General features: G+C 54.4%; 1 protein-coding gene and 7 non-coding genes across 8 annotated transcripts; 3 read left to right on the forward strand and 5 right to left on the reverse strand.

The window, feature by feature from the left end:
* Positions 1–481: 481 nt before the first annotated feature.
* Positions 482–553, reverse strand: TRNAP-AGG (transfer RNA proline (anticodon AGG)). Its single transcript has one exon. It is a non-coding gene; the product is annotated as a tRNA-Pro (tRNA).
* Positions 554–1,196: 643 nt separating this feature from the next.
* Positions 1,197–1,278, forward strand: TRNAL-AAG (transfer RNA leucine (anticodon AAG)). The gene has a single exon. It is a non-coding gene; the product is annotated as a tRNA-Leu (tRNA).
* A 2,228-nt stretch (positions 1,279–3,506) lies between these two features.
* Positions 3,507–3,579, reverse strand: TRNAT-UGU (transfer RNA threonine (anticodon UGU)). The gene has a single exon. It is a non-coding gene; the product is annotated as a tRNA-Thr (tRNA).
* A 5,770-nt stretch (positions 3,580–9,349) lies between these two features.
* TRNAL-UAG (transfer RNA leucine (anticodon UAG)) lies at positions 9,350–9,431 on the forward strand. Its single transcript has one exon. It is a non-coding gene; the product is annotated as a tRNA-Leu (tRNA).
* A 2,850-nt stretch (positions 9,432–12,281) lies between these two features.
* Positions 12,282–12,372, reverse strand: TRNAY-GUA (transfer RNA tyrosine (anticodon GUA)). The gene is given in 2 exon segments: positions 12,282–12,317; positions 12,336–12,372. It is a non-coding gene; the product is annotated as a tRNA-Tyr (tRNA).
* Positions 12,373–13,043: 671 nt separating this feature from the next.
* On the reverse strand, positions 13,044–13,116 carry TRNAT-UGU (transfer RNA threonine (anticodon UGU)). Its single transcript has one exon. It is a non-coding gene; the product is annotated as a tRNA-Thr (tRNA).
* Positions 13,117–14,482: 1,366 nt separating this feature from the next.
* TRNAP-UGG (transfer RNA proline (anticodon UGG)) lies at positions 14,483–14,554 on the forward strand. Its single transcript has one exon. It is a non-coding gene; the product is annotated as a tRNA-Pro (tRNA).
* Positions 14,555–20,856: 6,302 nt separating this feature from the next.
* OR6S1 (olfactory receptor family 6 subfamily S member 1) lies at positions 20,857–21,852 on the reverse strand. The gene has a single exon (XM_025992083.2). It carries the CDS (start codon positions 21,850–21,852, stop codon positions 20,857–20,859), a length of 996 nt encoding a protein of 331 aa, XP_025847868.2.
* Positions 21,853–22,367: the final 515 nt, after the last annotated feature.

Genomic DNA, 22,367 nt, shown 5'->3' on the forward strand with positions numbered 1-22,367 from the left:
ACATGCACACGGTCCCCGGAAGGCCCCGCTGCAAGGACTGAGGGGGCCCTGGCTTGCGTGCTGAGACGCCTCTCTGTGTTTGCCACCCTCGGGGGTCCCAGCACCCAAGGGAGGGCCCCCGTGATGGCAGTGGACGGAAATCGAGGGTTACGCAAGACGATTGATAGAAAATACCCCGTGCCCCATCCCGAATGCACGACTTTGGGTCATCACAAGAAGCCACAGAAGAGAACTCATGGTCGATCTTACAAACAGTGGCTTCGTAGAAGAAACGCTGTGTGAATTACACGTGATGGCATCTGGTCCGAGTCACTCACGCCAAGTGCACCCATCTGAAGAGTAATGGTACACCATTGTACACAGGGGCTCCCCGGGGCGCTGGTCCTGCATCGACAGGTGCCTGCATCGAGGTGCTCCCCGGCGCACAGGTGCTCCCGCTGGTCCTGCATCGCTAGGTGCACAGGCTCCCGACAGAAAAACAGGGCTCGTCCGGGATTTGAACCCGGGACCTCTCGCACCCTAAGCGAGAATCATACCCCTAGACCAACGAGCCTTGCACGCCCAGCCGCTCATTTCCTCCGTTTAGTAAAGGCAGTTCTGGCGGCGCCCGCGGCCTCCTGCAAGGCCCATCTCCCCGCCGCGGGCGTGGGGTGGGGCCTGGCGGGGGGGCCTGCACCGCGGCGCCCGCGCGCAGATTCCCGAAGGCGGCGCTCCTTGGGCTACGGGTCTTTTGTAGGAACCCGCGGGCCCGAAGGGGACGATCCCCGCACGCTTCCGCTGCAGGGGGAGCCAGGGATGCCGCGGCGGTGCCGGGAGGCCCCAGCGTAGGGGCGCGCGGGGGGCTCCGGGGGCTCCGCGCGCGGCGGACCGGGCCCCGCCTTCGGCTCAGGGAACGCGCCCCCCGCGCCCCCCCCCGCGGAGCCACGGGTCCCGGTGCTGCCCGGCGGGGCGGGCGGCCCAGTCTGTGGCTCCGGGAGCGCGGGGCTCCCTCCGCCGGCCTCAAGCCCTGCGGCCCCGAAGAAGCAGGCGCGGGAAACCAGCGAAGGGGCGGCCAGGGAAGAACCCGGAGAGCCGCGGACAGACCGACCGGGCCGGGGGCGGGGCCTGGGCACCGGGGGCGGGGCCGGGGCGGGCCGGGGCGGGGCCGGGCGGGGAAGACAAGGCTAGGGAGTGCGCCTCCGCCGGCGGGGCCGGCAGGTAGCGTGGCCGAGCGGTCTAAGGCGCTGGATTAAGGCTCCAGTCTCTCCGGGGGCGTGGGTTCGAATCCCACCGCTGCCATCCGCTTTTTTCTGACCCACCCGTGACGGATGGCGATGGTCGCTGCGGCGCGGCCATGTCGGGGCGCGAACTCCGCGGCTTTCTTTAGTTGCTGGGCAGCGGGGCCCGCGCTGCTCTGCGGGTTCCCCGGGTTCCCTCCCTCCGCACGCCATTGTTCCTGGAAAGGCGGTGATCCCGCCGCGGGTTCCTAACGACGCCGCGGGGCCCTGGTCCCCGGGGTCAGGCGCCGGCCCCGCACACCCTCCGCCCGCAACCCGCGCGTCGCCGCCCTCCACTCGACCGGAGAGCGGGTGTGGCCCGCTTGGCCTGTTAGTGACACCGCCGGGCTGTCGAGGATGGAGGGACGCCGCCGCCGGGAAGCCCGCCGGCCGCACGACCGCAGAGCGGCCTGGGGACCCTGTAAGACGTCACCGGGCAGAGGACGGTGCCCTCCGCGGAAGGCCTTGCGCTGCTGTGCCGGGGGGGGGGGGCTGTGGGGGCTGCTGTGGGGACGGCTGCGGGGACACCTGCGGGACGGCTGCGGGGGCACCTGCGGGGACACCTGCGGGAGCTGCTGCGGGGACGGCTGCGGGACGGCTGCGGGGACACCTGCGGGGACGGCTGCGGGACGGCTGTGGGGACACTTGCGGGAGCTGCTGCGGGGGCGGCTGTGGGACGGCTGTGGGGACACCTGCGGGGACACCTGCGGGAGCTGCTGCGGGGACGGCTGCGGGGACACCTGCGGGGACACCTGCGGGGACAGCTCCGGCCCAGGGCCCCGGGGCTCCGCTTCCCGCCACAGTGCGGCCCAGGCCGGTGGCTCGTGTTGCGTGCCTCGACCTCCTCGCGCGACTCCCGGGAGCCTCGGTGCAGGTTCAGCGACGTGCGAGGTGCTCCGCGCACAGCCCGGCGCTCCACCGCCCGCGTGTTCCCGTGCCTTAAGCACGTACCCAACACATTTCAGAGCACAGGCCTAGCCTTGTTTTCGCCCATCGGGGTTGAAATTCCACCGCAGGCTGGACGAGCAAGGACGCACACTGTACAGGAAACCTCAGAGAGCAAAGAAGCCTTCGTGGGAGTCTGGCTAAAAAATTAAAAAGTCTCGTTATCACCGCTACCGATCCTGGTAAGTGGCGTCCGCAGGTGCGGGGAGGCTCACCCCGGGGCTTGGACGCTCGAGGAAGCCTGTGTCCCTGGAAGCCCGCAGCCCGGCTCGCAGGGTGCGCCCAGAGGCCCCAACGCCACGTTATGGGGTCGTGGCTTCCGGAGGCCGGCAGGTGTGTCCGGGAATGCCTTCATTCATTCATTCACTCATTCATTCACGCATTCACTCATTCATTCATTCATTCATTCATTCATTCATTCATTCACGCATTGATCACCCACCACATCCCATACACGGTGGTGAGTGCTTAGGGCACAGACGCAAGCATAATGAAACCTTTGGCCTTCTGGGCTTCATATCCTAATAGCGGCAAAGAGAAGGAAAAAAACGAATGTACGTAATCCTGTCAAATGATTAAGTGCTGCGAAGAAAAAATAACGTAGGGAATAGTGACGGTGGAGGGCTGTTCTGGAAAAGGTGATCAAGCACGTTGTCTCAAGAGGTGACGTTTGAGCACAGAAGGAATTGAAGAGGAAGTTATAGGAATATCTGCGGAAATAATATCCCAAGAAGAGGAAATAGCAAGGGAAAGGTCTAGAACAGGAAACAGGGCCTTGTGTTTGAGAGACAGAAGGCCAGTGGAGACGAGTAGAATGAGGACGGAGCGGGGGAAGAGGAAGGGGGAAGAGGAGGAGGGGGAGGAGGGAGGGCAAGGGAGAAAGTAAAGCCACTGTGATGTGGCCTCAGGTCAGCCACAGGTCACCCTCGCTGGAAGGCTGGCGCCTCACACGCTGACCCGCGCCCGCGCCCAGGGCAGGCCCCGTCCCCTGCGCATCCCTTCCCCACCCCGCGCGCGCGCCGCAGAGACGGAGAAGGCGTGCGCGGGCTGGCGCCGCCAAACGGGGCTCGTCCGGGATTTAAACCCGGGACCTCTCGCGCCCTAAGCGAGAATCACACCCCCAGACCAACGAGCCGCCCTGCGGCCCGGGCTCGCCCCCGCCTCAAGGCCGGCCCCGCTGCCGGAGCCCGGGCGTCCCCGTGGGCGGGGCTGGGGGAGGGCGGTGGAGCCCCGGGGGCGCGGCCCGGAACCCCGCGGTCCTGCCGGCCAGTGGCCCCCAGGCGACTCGCAGGAAAAAAGGACCGCAGGCCCCAGCGAGATTTGAACTCGCGACCCCTGGTTTACAAGACCAGTGCTCTAACCCCTGAGCTATGGAGCCACCTCCCGCGTAGCTGCTCGTCCTCGCCCCTTGTAGCCGCGGCGGGGAGCCCGGCCCGGCCGACCCGAAGCCCAGCCTCCAGCTCGGGCCCTCCTCCGTCCCGTGTACTCTTCGGGAAGACTCCGTTTTGAGAAGAGCCGCCACCAGGCCGCCCTGTGGTCTCTCGCCCGGAAACACGCGCGTCTGGGCCCAGAAAGGACCGATGGAGGAGGGCCCGGCCCTGGGGCTCCTCCCGCCCAGTTCTGCGCAGGGTGAACAGGAGTCCAGGGCGGGGCTGTCCTTGCTGGATCCGGAGCCCCGCAAGTGTGTGTGTCCTTTGGAGCTACTGCTTCCCCGCCCCCCCCCCCCCCCGAGGATTTAGGGGGACAAGGCAGTGGGGGGAACGGGTATTGGGGAGGAAGAGTGTGACCCTGCCTTAAACACATGCGCAGATTCACGTGCAGGTTGGGCATGAAAATAATATAACTTCTTAAAAAGGATTTTCACTCTGAAAATCTTCTTTATATAAGCTACTGAGCAGAAACTGAAAATTAAAATCTTATACTTATTTCTTACTGCAAATATCATCATCACGGATGAGGAAAAAGGCCCCGATTCATGCAACCCCCCAAAAAGCGAAGCAAATCTGTTCAGTAAGCTTCAGGCTTTCTGCCCACACACCTGCTCCAGCACCATTTGTTGATGTTTTGCTTTGTCCGAGGCCTAGAAATGCGCAAGGCTTCTGTGGCCTATGACCCATTGTGTCCGAGGGCGGGGGCCCAACACAACATCTGGGAGGTCAGCAAGCAGGGCCCCATGCCAGCCTCCAGGAAGGCCAGAGGCCTGTGCCCGCCGCGCTCTCCAAGAAGCGGGACCAGACCAGACGTGCGCCCAGGATGGCGAGGCCAAGACAGGAAACCCCTGACTCAGGAAGAAAAAGTGGGAAACCTGCTGCTCGCCCCAACTAATGAACTTCCACCCCCTAGTTAACAGCTGCAGGTAAAAGAGAGAAACCCAACTCCCTGGACACAGCGCTCGCTCGCCTGCTCTCGCCCCCATATCCCAGGAGCATATCTTGTGCCTTAAAAAACTTCCCTGCTGGCCCCGCTCACCCGCTGTGCCGTATGTCTGTCTGTCCTTCAATTGTTTCTCATGACAAGCCCAGGAACCTTCCATGACTCCTTTGGGTTTGGCTGCGTGGAGGCACCAAGGCCCTGGGTCTCCAGTGTCAAGGCCACCCTCAGGCGATAGGCTTGAGCAATGGAGACTTGACCAAGACCCAAGGACCCGCGGTACCCACACAGGCCCATCGGGTGACCCACGTCGGAGTATCCAGGGGCCCTACTGACCATGGGCTACCCACAGCCAGGCACAGTCACAGAAATGGAACATTCCATCCGTTCCCCGGTCCATCCGTTGACCTTGGGCCTTGAAGGCAGCCTGTCCTTTGCTCTCCTGCACGCGGCTCCCCTGAGGTGTATTCGATGAGCTTCCACCTCCTTTGTTCTGCTTCAGGCGAGTTCTCTCACTTCAGGCCCCACTGGCTTCCCCTAGATCGTCACCCCACATTTGAGAGCTCATATCCCACAGGAAGACACCACCTGCAGTTCTCCTGGCAGCTGTGCTGAGGTCAAACATGATGCCACTGACCTTACGCATTTTTAAGGAAGAGAAATCTCTAGATCGGCAAAATCAGGCATTCGTGGCAGATATTCTTGGTTCAGGGATGAGTCAGGGAGAAGCCTCCCGATGTTGTCCTCAGATGGGATGACATATGCACCTGTTCAGGGCAGAGGGGGTGATAGCATCTTCTGTGGGTTGGCAACAGCTGCTCCTCCCAACGCTATTTTGGTGCTCAAACCTCAGTCTTTCTCTGTCAGACGATATCACCCCACCCCCACCCCCCCCACCCCCCCACCCCCGTGTGCAAGGGAACTGCAAGGCTTTGAACTGACTCCTCTGTGTTGGGGAATGACTACGTGGGGAAGCTTTCAGAAGGAACCGTCCGTACAGAAAACTCTGCAAACAGCGACTAGAGCCTACTTGGAGGGCCAAGGGCCATGTAGTGCTGGTCCAGGTGGAAACCCCATCTGACGCCAGGTCAGGCTGCAGGCAGCTCCGGGTCCTCCTGTCCCATGAGTCCTCGCCGCGTGGCCTCAGTTAGAACATGGACAAGCCCCGAGATACACGGAGGTGAACACCTGCGGACGCTGGGCCTGCTCTGTGGGAGGCCTGAGTCGGTGCAGCCTGCGAGGGCAAGAGCTTGCTCCTGGTCCTTGGGGCTTTGAGGCCCCACCGGGGCCTTCGCCGTGGGGACCCATCGCCAGCAGTTCTGCTCTGGGGAATCCAGGCTCGGTCGCCGTACCCCACTGACCTATGGGGGGCATTTTACTGGTGGAAACCTCGGAGGCCACGGCATGGGCATCCCTCTGCACCTAGCGACAGGTGCAGCTCAGCAAGCTCTCTTCCCTGCGTGCACGGGCATCCCCCCCCCCCCCCCCCCGTGACTGTACCCTGCTGGCCACACACCTGAAAGGAATTTAAAAGGCTCAAAGGAGCTTTCCAAGAGGAGAAGCCAGGTCCACGCCCACAACCGGCATCAGGGACATGCCAGGATAAATAGACGTCTGCCCAGCAGGCTCGGTCTGCACGCGGCCTATCCCCTCCCCCTGGAGCTTGTCCCGGGACCTTACATCAAGGGCTCTCCTGTTTCCAGCCACGCGATGCCCTCGGCTTACTTGGGTTGGCCTGACTCGAGGGTCTCAGAACCCATTCCTCTAGCCCATTCCAGGGGAGAACATGAAAAAGGCATGTTCCTGGTGCTCTGGCCAATTAGAAGTTCTCTAGAATCACCTGACTCCTGCTAGGCGTCTTAGGATTGTGTTTCATTACTTTTTTCCTTATTTGTCTGTATTTCTTCCATCTTCCCTTAACTTTTTTGATTTGGCAAAATTTTAACTCTAGTGTGGAAATAAATGAAGACCAACTAAACGACAGCAAGCAAAGGCTGTTTATTCAGAGCTTGCTGTCACAAGGAAGTCAGTCATCATCACTTGAGTTTGGGCAGAAACTCCGAGGCAGACAGAAAAGTGGAAAAGCTTTATAGGGGAAAACAAGAAGGCGGCTTCGGGGAGTGCTGAGTGAAGACTCTTGGCGCAGGGAAGCTGTAGACAGCCCATCTGTAAGCAGGTGTCCTATGTGATTGGTTAGGGGCCATGGTTGGTTTTCTTTGGTTGCTCTGGGAACAAATGTTAGGAAAGCCGTCAGTTACTAATCAAGTCTTGGCCACTTGGGACTGATTGTTACAGGATTCCTGCTCAGCCCCCTGGACTGTTATTAGAGATAGTGGCCGGACTTCTGGTAAGTCTGACTTAATAGTAGGTTGGTTTCCTGAGCTGATGAACATTGTAAGGAAAAAATATAAATTAAAAATAAGAGGCTTGATTCTCCCTGTTGAAAATGAGGAAAGTGATTACCCTCCTCTCCTTTCCTTTGAACGTTTACTTTAGAAAACTTGCAAGTAAAAGCACGTCGCCATACTCTGCACTACTGTGACGGATGATGTAATTAGCATGTAGACCACGTAGGAGCTAAATATAAAGTAGGGACTCAATAAATGCTGAAAGGACTATCTGCTACATTCATCAAAAGGAACCTATTATTTACTAGTGTTTAATTTTCAGCAAGATTTTTACAGCATGTGCAGAAAGGGGCCAGACACTTCAGCCAGGTACGGGAAAGTGTGGTACTTTCTCTCCTGATAAGAACGTGCTTTCGCATAGGTCAGTTTGGATGCGGAACATGCGGCATCTCAGCATCAAAGGGAGCTCTGCTGTAATGATCAGGTTCTTTCCAGTCGACTGCTTCTTTTTAGGGCCTGATGAAGAAGGGCTCAGGTCACTTCTATCTTATGAGAATCTCTGTTGTTGTTGTTGTCTTAGGTTAAAACATAGTTACAGAAACTGTGGTTTATTCAAATGTGTATGTGCCCTAACACAGACACAGGTGTGCCTATATAATCACATCTGGGAGCTCATCAAAAGTGTCAATGAGGCCTTCCCAAGACCTATTAATGGGTCCAAGTTCCTTGTCTGGCTCAGTAGGAGGCATAATAGTTCAACCAATATTTTGTTTATTTTTTAAATTTTAAGTAGGCTCCACACCCAATCTGGGGCTTGAACCCACCACCCTGTGATCAAGGGCCACATGCTCCACCCACTAAGCCAGCCAGGCCCCTCCACTGACCTTTCCCCTTTCCATTTCCTCCCCACTTCTTTGAAGTAATAAAAAACCCCTGTTTTATCCCTTTGTGACTGATGCTTCCTTATCATACTGAGGTGGTTACACAAAACCTAGTCTTTCCTAAGCGGCAAAAACTTTGGTGTGCTGCTGAAGGCGGGCTGCTCACACTCACTTTTCTCTGAGGATTCTGAAACACAAAGTGACATTCTTTGGAAGTCCTACCCTTCACCCCAAAGGGCTGGCTACAGGGGTTTGAATCCCTCTGCCTCCAGGGTGTAGGGCGCAGAAGCCACACCTTTGACCATCCTGTGAGACTGGATGGTGCCCACTGGCCTTCCCTGCTGACGGCCTCCAAGCCTGTGCCTGGCTCCTGATTCCGGGAGCTTCTGGAGGGAAAGGGACTTGCCTGGAGCAGAGGGTGGACACCCGTCTGTGCCCAGGGAGCTCTAGAACTAGAGAGAGGAAAGCAGAAGGCAAAAAGGAGGGACTTAATACCTTGTCTGCAAGGAGGGGTGAGGGGAGGCTGGAGAGGCCGTGGCCCAGCAGGTAGCCGTCCTGGCGCCCAAGAGCCCACCTGTGACCTGGGTCCATCCAGGCCCTTTCCTTTGGGGCCCAACCTTCTGGCTCGACTTCCCCACGACCCTCTACGTCCACCTGATGCTCTCTGCGCCCCATTTCCAAGCAGCTCTTCTAGAACTTCGCTTCTGTTCGTTGTCCCCCCCCACCCTGCCCCGCCCCGGGCAGCGAGGACAGAAGCTCACAGGACCCAACCGCAGGCCCCCAGGCCTTGGGGAACCGCCTCGGAGAGGCCTCAGGCCAGGAGAGGCGGGCGGCGTGGGGGGGGGGCGCGGGAGGGGGGGCGCCCCCCGAGGTCCCGGGCTCACGATATTGCTCCCGCGGGGTCCGAGCTGCGGCCTCGCTCCCCGCCGCCCGAGGGCTCAGCTCCGGGCTCCTCACCGGTCCTCCACCTGCACTAAGCTGCCGGGCGGACGACCCCTGCGTCCTATCACCCAAGTCAAAGAAAAGGCACAGCCTTCCTGGGACACGCACACGGGTAACCGGCGACTATACTGTGGCCCCTCTCCAGGTGCGCGACTACGGCGGACCCTGCCTCCCTGCGTTTGCACATGTTCGCAGGGGTGCACGAGGACGGCGGGGGGCGCAGGTCCGCGGGGGTGCACGAGGACGGCGGGGGGCGCAGGTCCGCGGGGGTGCACGAGGACGGCGGGGGGGGCGCGGGTCCGCGGGGGTGCACGAGGACGGCGGGGAGAGCGGGTCCGCGGGGGTGCACGAGGACGGCGGGGGGCGCGGGTCCGCGGGGGTGCACGAGGACGGCGGGGGGAGCGGGTCCGCGGGGGTGCACGAGGACGGCGGGGGGAGCGGGTCCGCGGGGGGTGCACGAGGACGGCGGGGGGAGCGGGTCCGCGGGGTGCACGAGGACGGCGCGGGGAGCCCTTCTAACCACGGAAGAAGAAAAAAATCCGAATTTTGAGCCTGCACGCTGCGATGGGTAAGTAACTCAGAGATGGAAAAAAGCCCCCGAGGCTGTGGTAGTGTGGCCGAGCGGTCTAAGGCGCTGGATTTAGGCTCCAGTCTCTTCGGAGGCGTGGGTTCGAATCCCATCACTGCCAGGAGAGCGTTTTAATCTTGCTAGAAATCCCCAACACTGTTCTTTGTTAAAAGGGGAGCTGGTAAAAGACTAGGTACCAAAAGCTATGTTAAATTCCTCTTCCCCATCACAAAGTTCCTACGGGACACGGATTTCTCTATTTGCAAATCAAATCAGCGCTGTTTCCTTCCGGAGATCCTCCCTCTCCTGATCCTCCCTCCCGGGCTTAGTACTGGCGGCGCACCTTCTTCTCCGCTAGGCTTTGGCCCTGCTTTTGGGTCCCCTCAATCGGGAAGTTTTTCGGTCTCCCTCTTCTAAAATCCACACTCACACGGATTCATTCTTACGGCGACGCGTGGACATAAGCTGCTCAGAAAGACTTCCCGGAAATTCCCTGCCCGCCCGCCCCCCCTCCCCCATCAGCCCGCTGCTGGCACTGGTTATGGGAGTCGCAGCTCTATACTTCGAGAAATAACCTGCACACACCCGATTGGGGTTTTAATTACATTACTTTTCTAACTGAATATGATGAATGAATGCGAAAGCCCATGCTTCCCAGGCTTCCCACTTTCACTCAGGCATCATTGCACCCCGGGTGGCAGGGCAGGTACACAGTTATTCTGAATTTCACCTTGCAGGTGGGTTTGCGATTCCAAAACTCTTCCAGGCTGATTCTTGGCTGACTCCTTGCATGGGGCCCAGGGGGCTGTGCTGTGAGTGGTGTTGGCTTAACCACTGACCTGCTCCTTTCAAGTGGATCTACTCCTCGCGGAGGCCTTCCCAGTGTCTACCCCACTCAACTATAATTCCCGCGCAGGGCCTGATTGAGTGTGGGAGAGAGCAGACCATACATTCCAGGACTCTTGGCGGTTCCTCTGAGAGGGCCTGTTCCATTGCACTTTTCAGCCACTTAGGGCCCCTCTTACCTACATTCGCACACCTGCACTCGAGCAAGCAGCTCCCCTGAAGGTAGAGGATTCCCAACAGTGTCATGAGGAGTGAATGAAATAAATGGAGGAGGGAACCAGGACTCTGCAAGAACCTAAAACTCTTGGGCGTTTTTCATGCCTCCCTTTGTGTCTTCCTTTTTATGACTCGCCCCCTCCTCATTCAAAATCCTCTTCCACCTTCTCCCCGGCCCGGTTCATTTCACTTTGATGACTTCTCTTCGGCATTCCTTTCCTTTTCACCCACCTCTCACCAAGAAATATCTCTGGCACCTATGGCACAAAAGGGACCATGTTTTTTTTTTTTCAGAAATTGAGAGATTTCTCTCTTAGCCATGTGCACTGGATACGGAGACAAGGCAGCTGTCTACAAAGCCAGTAAGAAGGGCTTGTCCAACACCAAAGCTGTTGGCACCTGGACCTTCCACTTCCCAGTCTCCAGAGCCGTGAGCAACACATTATTGGCTTACGCCACAATGGTATTTTTGTTACAGCAGCCTGACCCAAGACTAGCAGTTCCAGGTTTCCAGCAAAACTGGATAAGGAAACACAGATTCCTATCTACGTGCATCTTCCCCACCACAAGCCTCCTTGTCATCAACATCCTGCGCTAGTGAGATACGTTTGTACATCATTGTCAACTCAAGTCCATAGCTAACATTAGGGCTTACTCTTTGTATTATGCACTTTATGTATAACATGTATAAGTTATGTGCATGGTATAATGCACAACTGTATAATGACTTTGATATTCACCACTACACTCTAGAGCCATACACAATAGTCTCACTGCTCTACAAATTCAGTTTTGCCAGTGCATCTCTCCCTCCCTTTAACCACTGGCAACCACTGATCATTTTACTGTCTCCATCATTTTGCGTTTTCCAGAATATCATAGAGTTGTAATCGTACAGCATGTAGCCTTTTCAGACGGGCTTTCTTCACTTCGTAATACACATTAAAAGTCTTTCCATATCATTTCATTGCTTGATGTCTCATTTCATCTTAATGCGGAATAAATATTCCATTTGCATCAATGTACACAGTTTATTGTGGTTTTTGTGTGGACATACTTTTCACAGAATATGTTTAGACTTCATTTTGTAAGGTTAAAACCCTTTTTTATTAATGTATACACATGATATATTTGGAAAAAATACATAAAAATATGAATACAAAACATCCACAAATAACTACATTTTGCCGTATTTCCTTTTTTCATGTGTAAATGATAAATTTATAGCAGTAGAATAGCATACTTGATCCAAGACTATCTTCTTTTTAAGGTTTCCGATTTATAATGCCCAGAGCCCTCCAGAAAATAGTGACATTCAACAAGAATGTCCTTCTCACGACATCCTGGTTAATATTAAATATTAATCAACATTTTCTAATTTGGTGATGAAGCAATACACTCTTGTTTAAATTAGTATTTATCTCTTATTAATGAAGGAGCAGCTCCATGTGCATATTTAGCCTTTTTTGCATTGCTCATCCTCTGTTGTGTATTTATCCTTCCCAAGGTCAGCTTTTCGAATGTATTTCTCCTTAAGCCCTGATTTTTCTAATATACAGTATTCGGGCTTATGAAAAAGTGCAGGTATCTCGTGTTGAGGGGTTGAGGGATGTTACAGCAATGTTTAATCCACGTAAACTGGACCCAAAGAGGAGGAGGTAACAGATTGAAATCTAATAGGAAAGCCCATTAGGTCACATTTCCGAGTAAACTGAACCACGTCTACCGCGTGATCACAAAGAAGGTAAGTGAAATTTAGTTTCTTGGTGGGGGGAAAGCTGCTCTCTGGTTGCCTGAAAATAGAATCCAGGTCATCCGGGTGGGAGGAGAAAGCTTTCTGGAAGTTCGGTAGGGGACTAGTTAGTGGGGAGGAGAAAACCATCGGGACTGGGACAAAACGCAAGGCAGCTCCTTCGAGCCGGAATCGAACCAGCGACCTAAGGATGACAGTAGCCACCTGCCTCTACAGTCCTCCGCTCTACCAGCTGAGCTATCGAAGGGCGCGACACCAGCGTCTCGGGGGACAGGCCTTTTTGGACGCGGTAACAGCCAGGGAAGGTCCGGCCTCCTCGTGCTCGGGGCTCGGACCAGGACGGAAGCTCCCCGAGTCCCCAGACAGTCTGGTCGATAACAAAGCGAATCCCAGGAGCAGCCGGGGGCCGGGACGCGGGCTGGGAGTCGGAGAAAGTGAGCATGCAGGCGGAGCGGAAGCCGGATCGGGCCGCATGGGCCTGGCTTCTGCCCCACTCGGCCTGGATTCACCCCAAAACCTGCTCCAGGGGCGCAGCAGAACCCCGGGGCCGGCTGGCCGCAGCTGGCAGGTTCAGGGACCCCACGCCGCCGGGGGCAAGGCGATCAGTCTGCAAACGCCAGGTGTAGGCCCCGCCAGTCCATCCCGTCTGTCCCCCAGCAAGGACTTGTCTAATCTGGCCCCTCTCTCACTTAATGGAAATTACCAACACCTCACTTTTTCCTCGGGTTCCCCGGGGCCCAGATTCTGTGCGTTTCTGTCCTAGGATATCTAGGATCTCCAGGATCTGATGTTCCCAGAAAGATCACACAGCGCTTTTTCTTTTCTTTTCTTCTTTCTTTTTTTTAAATCCTCCAAGTCCGTAGCAGTAAGTGGGCAAAAACGGAGACTAACGTGGCAGGAAAACAAGCATCCCACCTCAGGCTCCAGCGAGATTTGAACTCGCGACCCCTGGTTTACAAGACCAGTGCTCTAACCCCTGAGCTATGGAGCCGGGCCACAGCCAGATTTTTGCCGTTCAATCCCTTGTTTTAAAGCCTGCAGCCCCGCGGCTTCTGCATCTAGAGGAGCCTTAGACCACGAAGGGGCGGGAGGTGGTTGGGAAGGAAGCACCTTCCGGCAGGGGCGCGTCCACCCGCACGGCCCGCACGGGGGGAGCCCGGGACCGCGGGGAGCGGCCGGGGGCTTCACGGGGCCCGGGGGGCCCGGGGGGCACGAGAGGGCACGGGGGGCACGCGCGTTCACCTCCCCGCCCGCCTGCGGCTCCTGGACGGCGGCGGGGTCGCCCCGGGTCCGGGGTGTGCGGCGGGCGCGGCGGGAGCGCAGCGCAGCCCCGCGGCTGTCGGCCCCGCCCGGCCGCACCCAGGCCTCCGCCTCCCGAGCCCGACCGCGCCCTCGGGGCGCCCGACGCCCGCGCCCAGAGCTCGCGGCCCAGGGGAGGAGAGAGACGGCGGAGCGCGGGCCGGGCCGCGATGGGGCGAGACCGGGCGAGAGGGGGCGTGACCGGGGCTGAGACCGGGCGAGACGGGGCGGGACGGGACGGGGGGGGGGGCGTGACCGGGGCTGAGAGGGGGCGGGACGGGACGGGGCGGGGGGGGGGGGGGGCGAGACGGGGCGAGAGGGGGGGTGACCGGGGCTGAGACGGGGCGAGAGGGGGCGGGGCGGGACGGGGGGGGGGGGGGCGAGACGGGGCGAGAGGGGGCGGGGCGAGACGGGGCGAGAGGGGGCGTGACCGGGGCTGAGAGGGGGCGGGACGGGGCGGGGGGGGGGTGGGGGCGAGACGGGGCGGGGCGGGGGGGGTGACCGGGGCTGAGACGGGGCGAGACGGGGCGAGAGGGGGCGTGACCGGGGCTGAGACGGGGCGAGAGGGGGCGGGGCGGGACGGGGGCGAGAGGGGGCGTGACCGGGGCTGAGAGGGGGCGGGACGGGACGGGGCGGGGGGGGGGGGCGAGACGGGGCGAGACCGGGGCCGACCGACCGTGATCGGGGCGTGACTGGCCGTGACCGGGCGAGACGGGGCGTGACCGTGGCGTGACCGGGACGAGCCGAGGCAAGACGGGGCGTGACCGGGGCGTGACCAGGGCGTGACCAGGGCGTGACCGGGGCTGAGACGGGCCGTGACCGGCCGTGGCCTCCGTGGGGCGTGCGTTGCCGCGGCGCTGAGCCCGTGAGCGCCCCCCCCCGCCCCGGAGGCCACGCACACGCCCGCCGCGGGGCCGGCTCCGTGTGCTTCCGACGCCGGCGCGCGCGGGAGGCCGCGGGGTCTGCAGGCGACGGCTGGGCTCGCCCCGGAGCGGCCGCGGCTCCTGGAAGGCTGAGCATCTGAGCATCACGGGCGAGGGACACCCACCCGCAGGGCTGGCTCGTTGGTCTAGTGGTATGATTCTCGCTTTGGGTGCGAGAGGTCCCGGGTTCAAATCCCGGACGAGCCCGGCTGCGGCTTCGGTTTTTTTCTCCCCCCTTCCTCTCCCTCCCCCCTTGGAGCCAAAGGACTGCAGCACCGCCCGAGCCCTTGAGCAACCCAAGGACAAGGAGGACGCAGCCGCGAGCGGGGGGCGCGGTGAGGCCGGGCAGCCCCCTTCGGCTCCCGCAGGCCCCTCCGTCAGGACCACCTTGCTCCGGCCGCTCCGGCTGTTCATAGCAGGCCCTTCGCGGGGAGGATGGGGGGGGACGAGTGCCCCCCTCGCCAGGGCGCGTCCCACGGGCCACAGCGACGCCCGGAGGCGCGCCAGGGCCGCAGGGCCGAGCCCTTGTCCTCCGCTGGGGCCAGCTCCAGCCCGCGCCAGAGCCCCAGGCCTTGCTCCCGGACACTCCCCCACCCCCCTGCCCTGCAGTCGCAGGTGGCGGCCTGGGGACCCTGGGACTCAAAGGGCACAGACACCCGTCCCAGCCGAAGGGCCTTCAGTGCAGCTTTCCCCAGACCCGGTACAACGCGGGGAGAGTCGTCTTGGCCCTTCAGCGAGGATGCAGCGGACCCTCCAGGCTCTGGGCTCGCTCACCTGGAGCCCCGCGAGCTGCAGAGGGGGCGCCCCAAACCTGCGGCCCGGCCACTGCGCTCTGGAGAGGGGTCCAAACCTGGAGCCGCTGGGACCACTTGCCGGCCTTGGCGCTCTCTCCCCTTCCAAAGCCGCTGGCCCAGGGGAGCCCTGGACTGGATTTCCGACACACTCGGTCATATTTGTCTGCCCCGAGGTCCCCTTCTTGGAGGGGCATGTGGCCAGGCAAGAATAAAGAGTCTTGTGATCCGTGGTGGGAGGTTGGGGAAAGAGAGAGTGCAGTCGGCACTGACTTGCAGTTCCATGTCCTCAGAAACACGGGGGACCTAGCCTGCCCTGGGAGGTGGACCGTAGGAAGCTGGGTGCAAAGTCCTGGGGTTAAGCAGAAAGATTGAAATGGAAGAAAGGAATTTTAAGAATTGAAAACCTAGTAATTGTAGATTTGGTGGCAGGTGGTAGCTACACGTGCGGTGAACATAAGGTGTGGAGTTCCATAACCGCCAGTTGTATACCTGAAACTAATGGCACATTGTGCGTCGACTGCAGTTTAAAAAATAAATAAATAAATAAATAAAACAAAGCCACAAGGTGTCGGTTAACATTAGTTTGGATGAGAATGCACAGGGAAGAGCAAATGCAAAGCATTTAAGGACGGGCCCTGGTGATGACCCGGGTAAAAAGCTGAGAATGGCATCCGGTGACGGGGAGACCTGGAGGAAGCCCAGCAGGCCCTTGCTCCCACAGCCAATTGGCTCCCCTGGGGCTGTGCACGGCTTTACCAGCATTTACAGCAGAAAGGTGGGGGAGGCAGACGGGGAGCTGGGTGGGTTGAAGAAGGAGGGAAAGTGTGAGCATGCGGACAAAGACTTCTTTGCAGGGGCTTGGCTGGGAAGACAAGACCGAGAGCTTTCGCACCCGTGGCCCAAAGGCCTTGGGGAGTAGTTCACGATTGTTTAGTGGGTCCTTTCTTTCCCTGCTCTCAACCCTGGGCAAAGGTTCCTAGGGTTGTCAGGGACTCTTAGGGGTTTTTAGAGCAGGTGAAGGGGGCACCATTGCTCCTCCTATTACCAAAGCGAGGACAGGAATCCTGGCTGGGCTTCCAAGCAAGACAGGAGGAACCTGAACAAAGGCCCGGAGGCACAGATTAGAGGAGACTAGCTCGCAGCCTGAGGAGGGAGGTGAAAGAAGGGAAGTCAGTTCTGAAAAGCAGAAAGAGATTTAAGATGATCTTGGGTGGGAGACAGATGTAGGTTTCAGAACCCAAATAATAGTTATATTATCTGAAGTTCTTAAGGGTCTAAGCCGGCTTTTTATTGTCTATCTGTTGACCCTCAACAGTCCTAGTCGTGAGACGCCTGGGTGGCTCAGTGGTTGGGTGAGCCTGGGTTTGGCTCAGCGCGTGGGCCTGGAGACCCGGGATCCAGTCCCACATCAGGCTCCCCTGCAGGGAGCTTGCTTCTCCCTCTGCCTGTGTCTCTCATAAATAAATGAAATATTTTTTAAAAAAAGAGTCCTGGTTGCTTTTTTGTAGTATAACAGCTTTTTAAGTAATGTTGATTGTGCGAGCTGATGTGGGCCTCTAGTACTCTACACTGTTATCAACATGACACCCCCTGCCTTGAATCCTGCAAAAGAGTCCCCCGCAAATCACCAGTGAACATGGCTATTTGATATTTATTCAGCCTTTATGTCACTTGTCCCTTCAAAAAATGATGTGATGAGATTTTGCTGTATTCTGAATTACCAAGTACTCTTCTTATCGGCAAGAAAACAAACTCAGGTAGGACCCAGTCTCTGTCTTCAAGGCACTTTTTCAAAATAATGGGGAAACAGAGAAAACGGTGCCAGTTGCCAGAGAAAGTATATCATTTAGGATTCATAGTGGAACCAGTATAAGTGGATGAAGACTAACATGCAGTATAGGAATTATTGATACAATTCACCCACTTACAATGTACAGGCAAGTGGTGGGTTTTTTTTGAAGATTTTATTTATTTATTCATGAGAGACATACACACACAGAGGCAGAAACATAGGCAGAGGGAGAAGCAGGCTCCCTGCAGGCTCCCTCTCTCCCTGCAGAGAGCCCAAAGCAAGACTTGATCCCAGGACCCCGGGGATCACCACCTGGGCCAAAGGCAGATGCTCAACCAGTGAGCCACCCAGATGCTCCCAGGTAAATGTTTTGTTTTGTTTTGTTTTGTTTTGTTTTTTAAAGAATATTTGCAGTTGAACCACCACCACAATCAATTTTACAGCATTTTTATCACTCCAAAAATAGTTCTTGTACCCCAATAAAAGTCACTCCTCATTTTCTCCCATTCCTCTCCTGCAGCCCTGGGCAATTACTAATCTACTTTCTCTGTATATAGATTTTCCTATTCTGGATATTTCGTGTACGTGGGATCATACTATACATCATCTTTTGTGACTGGCTTTTTTCACTTAGTATTATGTTTTTAAGGTTCATCCATGTTGTAGCATTCATCAGCACTTCATTCCTTTTTGTCAAGTAATATTCTGTTGTATGGATATTTGTCCATTCACCAGTTGATGGCACTTGAGTTGTTTCTACTTTTTGGCCTTCTAATGCTGCATGAATATGTATACAAGTTTTTGTGTGGACACAAACGGTTTCGTTTCTCTTGGATCTATAACTAGAAGTTGAATTGATGAGTTATGTGTAATACTGTGTTTAAGCTTTTGAGGAACCCCCAGCTTGTCTTCTGGCTTATACACCAGGGGTGTATAAGTGTTCCATTTCTTCACATTTTCATCAATACTTATTAATGTCTTTCCCGTTATAGCCATCTTAGTGAGTATGTGGTGTCATTTGATTTCTCTGATGACTAATGATGTCAAGTCTCATGTGTTTGCTGACTTTGTGTAATTTTGTATGTCTCTTCAGACCCTTTGCCCATTTTTAATTGACTCATGTTCTTTGTGTTTTTGAGAAAAGAAGTCTTTATATATTCTAGATAGAAGTCTTTTTTCAGATATATAATTTGCAAATACCTCCTGCCATTCTGTGACATCTTTTCCATGGTCTTTGAAGCACAAAATCTTAAATTTTTATGAAATTCCCTGGATGTGCTTTTATTTTGGAATTGTGCACTTGTGTTCAAGATAGCTTTATCTAAGGGAGTCTTGTACTATTTCTTGTGACTCTCTTGAGAGAAGTTATATTCATTCTGCCCTGAGAATATTAATGGAGAATAATGCTTATATTAATGTATTACCTTGCAGTTTCCCAGATGACATAAATGTTTTAATGTTTTTTCATAATATTTGTTTTTTATTGTTTCTTTTTTAATCTTAATATAGTTGTATTATATCAGTTTCATGTGTACAATATGTCGATTCAACAATTCTGTACATCACCTGGTGCTCATCAAGGTGCCCTCCTTAATCCCCATCACCTATTTCACCTATACCCACCACCTCCTCTCTGGTAACCCCAGATGGCACAACTTTTTAGTATGATGGCAGAGCTTCAGTTTAGAATTCTCAAAGATGACTCTTTCCTAGAAGCAGACAAATTCGTTGATTGCTGCAAGGGAAATTGTTTTTCACTGTTTCACTGCAAATAAGCGCTCTAGCTGTATGTGAGAGGTTCGGTTTCACATAGTCCCTAGAGTAGGCCTATCGTGGGAATGAGGACTAACACTCCAGCTGCTGGCTGCTTGAGTCTAGCATCTGTCTCAGGGCAGTGGCTATCATCTGCTCATGAGTCTGTAATTCATTCAACAAATAATTCCTGGGCAGAGTCTGTGGACCGGGCTCTGTTATAAGTGTTAGAAATACATCCTTATTTTCAGCTTCCTCTTAATTTGTGAGTTCTAGGAATAGCTTTACAATTAGCTAATATTTAACAGCTTTATTGAAGAGGGTGCACCAGCAAAACAAAATAAAGTAGCTGGAAATGTGGAGAGAAAACCAGGCAAGTGCAGTCCCAGAGGAACCAAAGAACAAAACTATTTTAAGTAAGAGCCTAAGATCGGTTGTGCAAAGTGCTTCTGACATTAAGATGAAGAAAAAATTCCTGATGGAATAGATGGTTTAATGTGCTTTATTGTTAAAACTTGGGGGTTATTACAAATTGTTATAGGAATTCCTCTCCTAGGCCAGCATCTGGGATTGGCTTCAGATTTTTAGGTTCTGTGAAAGTAGGGAGTTTGTAAGGCAATCATAGTTCATCTGCTCTCGGGGCAGCACGCCTAGATCACTCCAGAAGAGTTCTTTTTCCCTTTCAAACTGCTGGTCATTCCTTTCATTCCTTTAGTTTCCATTCAGAAATACTTTGGGGATTGAAATGTTTAGTGTGTGTTTGTGTGTATTATTAATAGAATTAGATGAAAGCATTACTATTTCCAGTGCCCACTGAAGCTTTATGGCTGTCTCTTTGCATGCTAATCGCTCGGCTTGCCAATTTTGCAACCTTATGTTGAGGTTGATGTGCTGTCCATACTTGTGTATATGATAGAAATCCTCACTTCCTTTCAAATATCTGGTGAGGAACATAAAATGTACCACAAAGTCTGGTTCCTGGTAGGTACAACAAGAGTTGGCATTCAGAATTCTTTGATATTAAAGGTTTTAGTCCCAGTCCAATTTTACTAAAAACAAAATGAAATTGAACACAACAGATATGAGAATGTAAAAAGTGGGCAAATGAAAGGGACACAACCCAGTGAAAAATGACTGATGTCTTTAGTTCATCTTTGTAATACAGTGCAAATTAGAAAATCACATTAAATGCTACTATTCATGAACTTTCTCTTGGGTCTGCTTTTGCAAAGACACCTGGGGTTACTGTGGAGACGTGAGTAAGTCACTTATTCAATTTGCTTTACCTCATTTCCACCTGACAGTAAATGCAATTTTTTTTTGTGAAGTGTATACAAAAATACACAATCTATCTCTTTTACTTTTATTTATTTTTAAGATTATAAGGACAATTTTCTTAAGATTATTGATTTCCATAAACAACTGAAAGACTCTAATGAGAACTTTAATCAGTTTTTAACTTTTGGCAAAGGTCACAAATAGATCTCTCTAAGAATTGGATTAAAATTGTGGATCCTCTTCCCAGACAAATGCATTTAAGTCAAACACATAAAATTTGCATACTAGTGGGGCTTATACATTTTCTTTTTTTCCTTCTAATTTATTTAAATTCTAGTTAGGCAACAGATTTTTTAAAAAGATTTTATTTATTTATTCATGAGAGACACAGAGAGAGGCAGAGACACAGACAGAGGAAGAAGCAGGCTCCAGACGGGGAGCCCGACATGGGACTCAATCCTGGGACTCGATCCTGGGACTCGATCCTGAGACTCGATCCTGGGACTCGATCCTGGGACTCGATCCTGGGACTCCAGTACCACATCCTGGGCCAAAGGCAGGTGCTAAATCGCTGAGCCACCCAGGGATCCCCAGCAACAGATTTTCTGAAGCCCATCCTTAGATTCCCTGGTAACCATGGACCCTTAGGTTAAGATCTCACAGGTTGGAGGATTTTATGATGTAATTGATTATGTATATCAATAATAAATGGATTTATTTATAAGATAGAATCAAGGAATTTTGTTTGAAAAAGAATGGCAGGCTTGATGACTTTGGGGTTCTGTCATGGTTCCAGAATTTGGTCATTTGGTGATGTCCGTGACAAGCATAGGAAAGAGAGTGACAACAGAGAAGACTTGGACTCACAACTGGTTATTACACTCCCTTCACTTTCACTTCACTGTCTTCTTACTGAAACTCTTAGCGAGAAGAAGATTCCCCCAAAAGCCTATTCCCACCTTCCTGAACATATCCTTCAAAGCTTCCTTGACTCGCTCATTGCGTAAGGCATAGATGAATGGATTCAGCAGCGGTGTCACAAACGTTGTTACCACTGTCACTGCCCAGTTGGTATTCACAGAGCCACTCTGTGATGGTCGCACATAGAGAAAAATGGCACTTCCATAGAAGAGGGTCACCACCATCAAGTGGGAGGTACAGGTAGAGAAGGCCTTCTGACGGCCAGAAACAGAAGGAATGCGCAGGACAGCTAGAGCTATGTGGCCATAGGACACAGCAGTAATCATCAGCGAGGATATGATGACCAGAGAGGCCAGCACGAAGTCTGTTTCCTCCAGCTTCTTGGTGTTGGTGCATGCCAGGCGGAGCAGGGGGCCACTGTCACAGAAGAAATGCTGCACCACAGTGTGCTGTTCACAGAAGGGAAGTAAGGCCACAGCCACCGTGGGGCCAAGCACAGGGACAAGTCCCCCCATCCAGCAGGCCAAGGCCACTCGAGAGCACACAGCACCATTCATGAGCAAGGGGTAGTGCAGAGGGTGACAGATGGCCAGGTAGCGATCCACAGACATGACAGCCAACAGCAGGAACTCAGAGGCCCCAAGAAAGAAGTAGAAATAGAATTGAGTAATGCATGCAGCAAAGGAGATGGTGTGTTGCCTGGAGAGGAAATTGCTCAGCATCTTGGGAATGATGACGGAAGTGAGCAAGATCTCAAGGCAGGACAGGTTGCCCAGGAAGAAGTACATGGGGGTCTGCAGGCGAGCATCCGCTCCCACCACCCCAACAATCAGCACATTGCCTGTTAGAGTCAGCAGGTAGACAAGAAGGAAGACAGAGAACACTTCTGCTTTTGTGTTGTTGAGATTTGGGAAGCCTGCCAAGATGAACTCGGTCACACCGCTGCTCTGGTTCTCGCCAGGAGCCATTCTCTTTCTCACCTGCGCGACAGCACCAACATGTGCTGGGGGAGATGCATCTTCTCCAGAACAATGCTGAAACTTATTGTGATATGGCACACGTATCCCCGCTTCTCCAGTCGCTGTAGAGCTCTGAAGAACCTGAGGCCTTCACCTAATGACTTCTAAAGCTGCAGAAGATTTTCCAGCAAGGGTATCTAACACTTAGGTGGGGAAAGGCCAGGAGCCTCCATCCTCAGATCTTAAATGGCAATGCCTCACATTTATAATAATGATATCATTGACCATCTGAGCTGGACAAAAAGATAAAAAAAAAGATTTCGTGAAGAATATGATTCCCATTCCACCAGGATCAGGACTTGAGCCAGACTGCATAACTTTGAATTCCAGCATCTCCATTTTCTAGCCAAGTAGCCTTGGGAAAATTATTTAAGAACCACTCCTGTGCTCCTCAGTTGTGAAATGCCGTGAGAAACAAGTGAAATAAGAGTGTAAAGCATTCAAGAGTTTCTAGCACTTAGGTG

The sequence above is a fragment of the Vulpes vulpes genome, chromosome 10, assembly GCF_048418805.1.
Source record: "Vulpes vulpes isolate BD-2025 chromosome 10, VulVul3, whole genome shotgun sequence".
NCBI classification, from domain to species: Eukaryota; Metazoa; Chordata; class Mammalia; order Carnivora; family Canidae; genus Vulpes; species Vulpes vulpes.

What these genes read in the sequence shown, in the direction of transcription:
- OR6S1 (XM_025992083.2), bottom strand. Translation starts at nt 21,852, where the DNA reads ATGGCTCCTGGCGAGAACCAGAGCAGCGGTGTGACCGAGTTCATCTTG.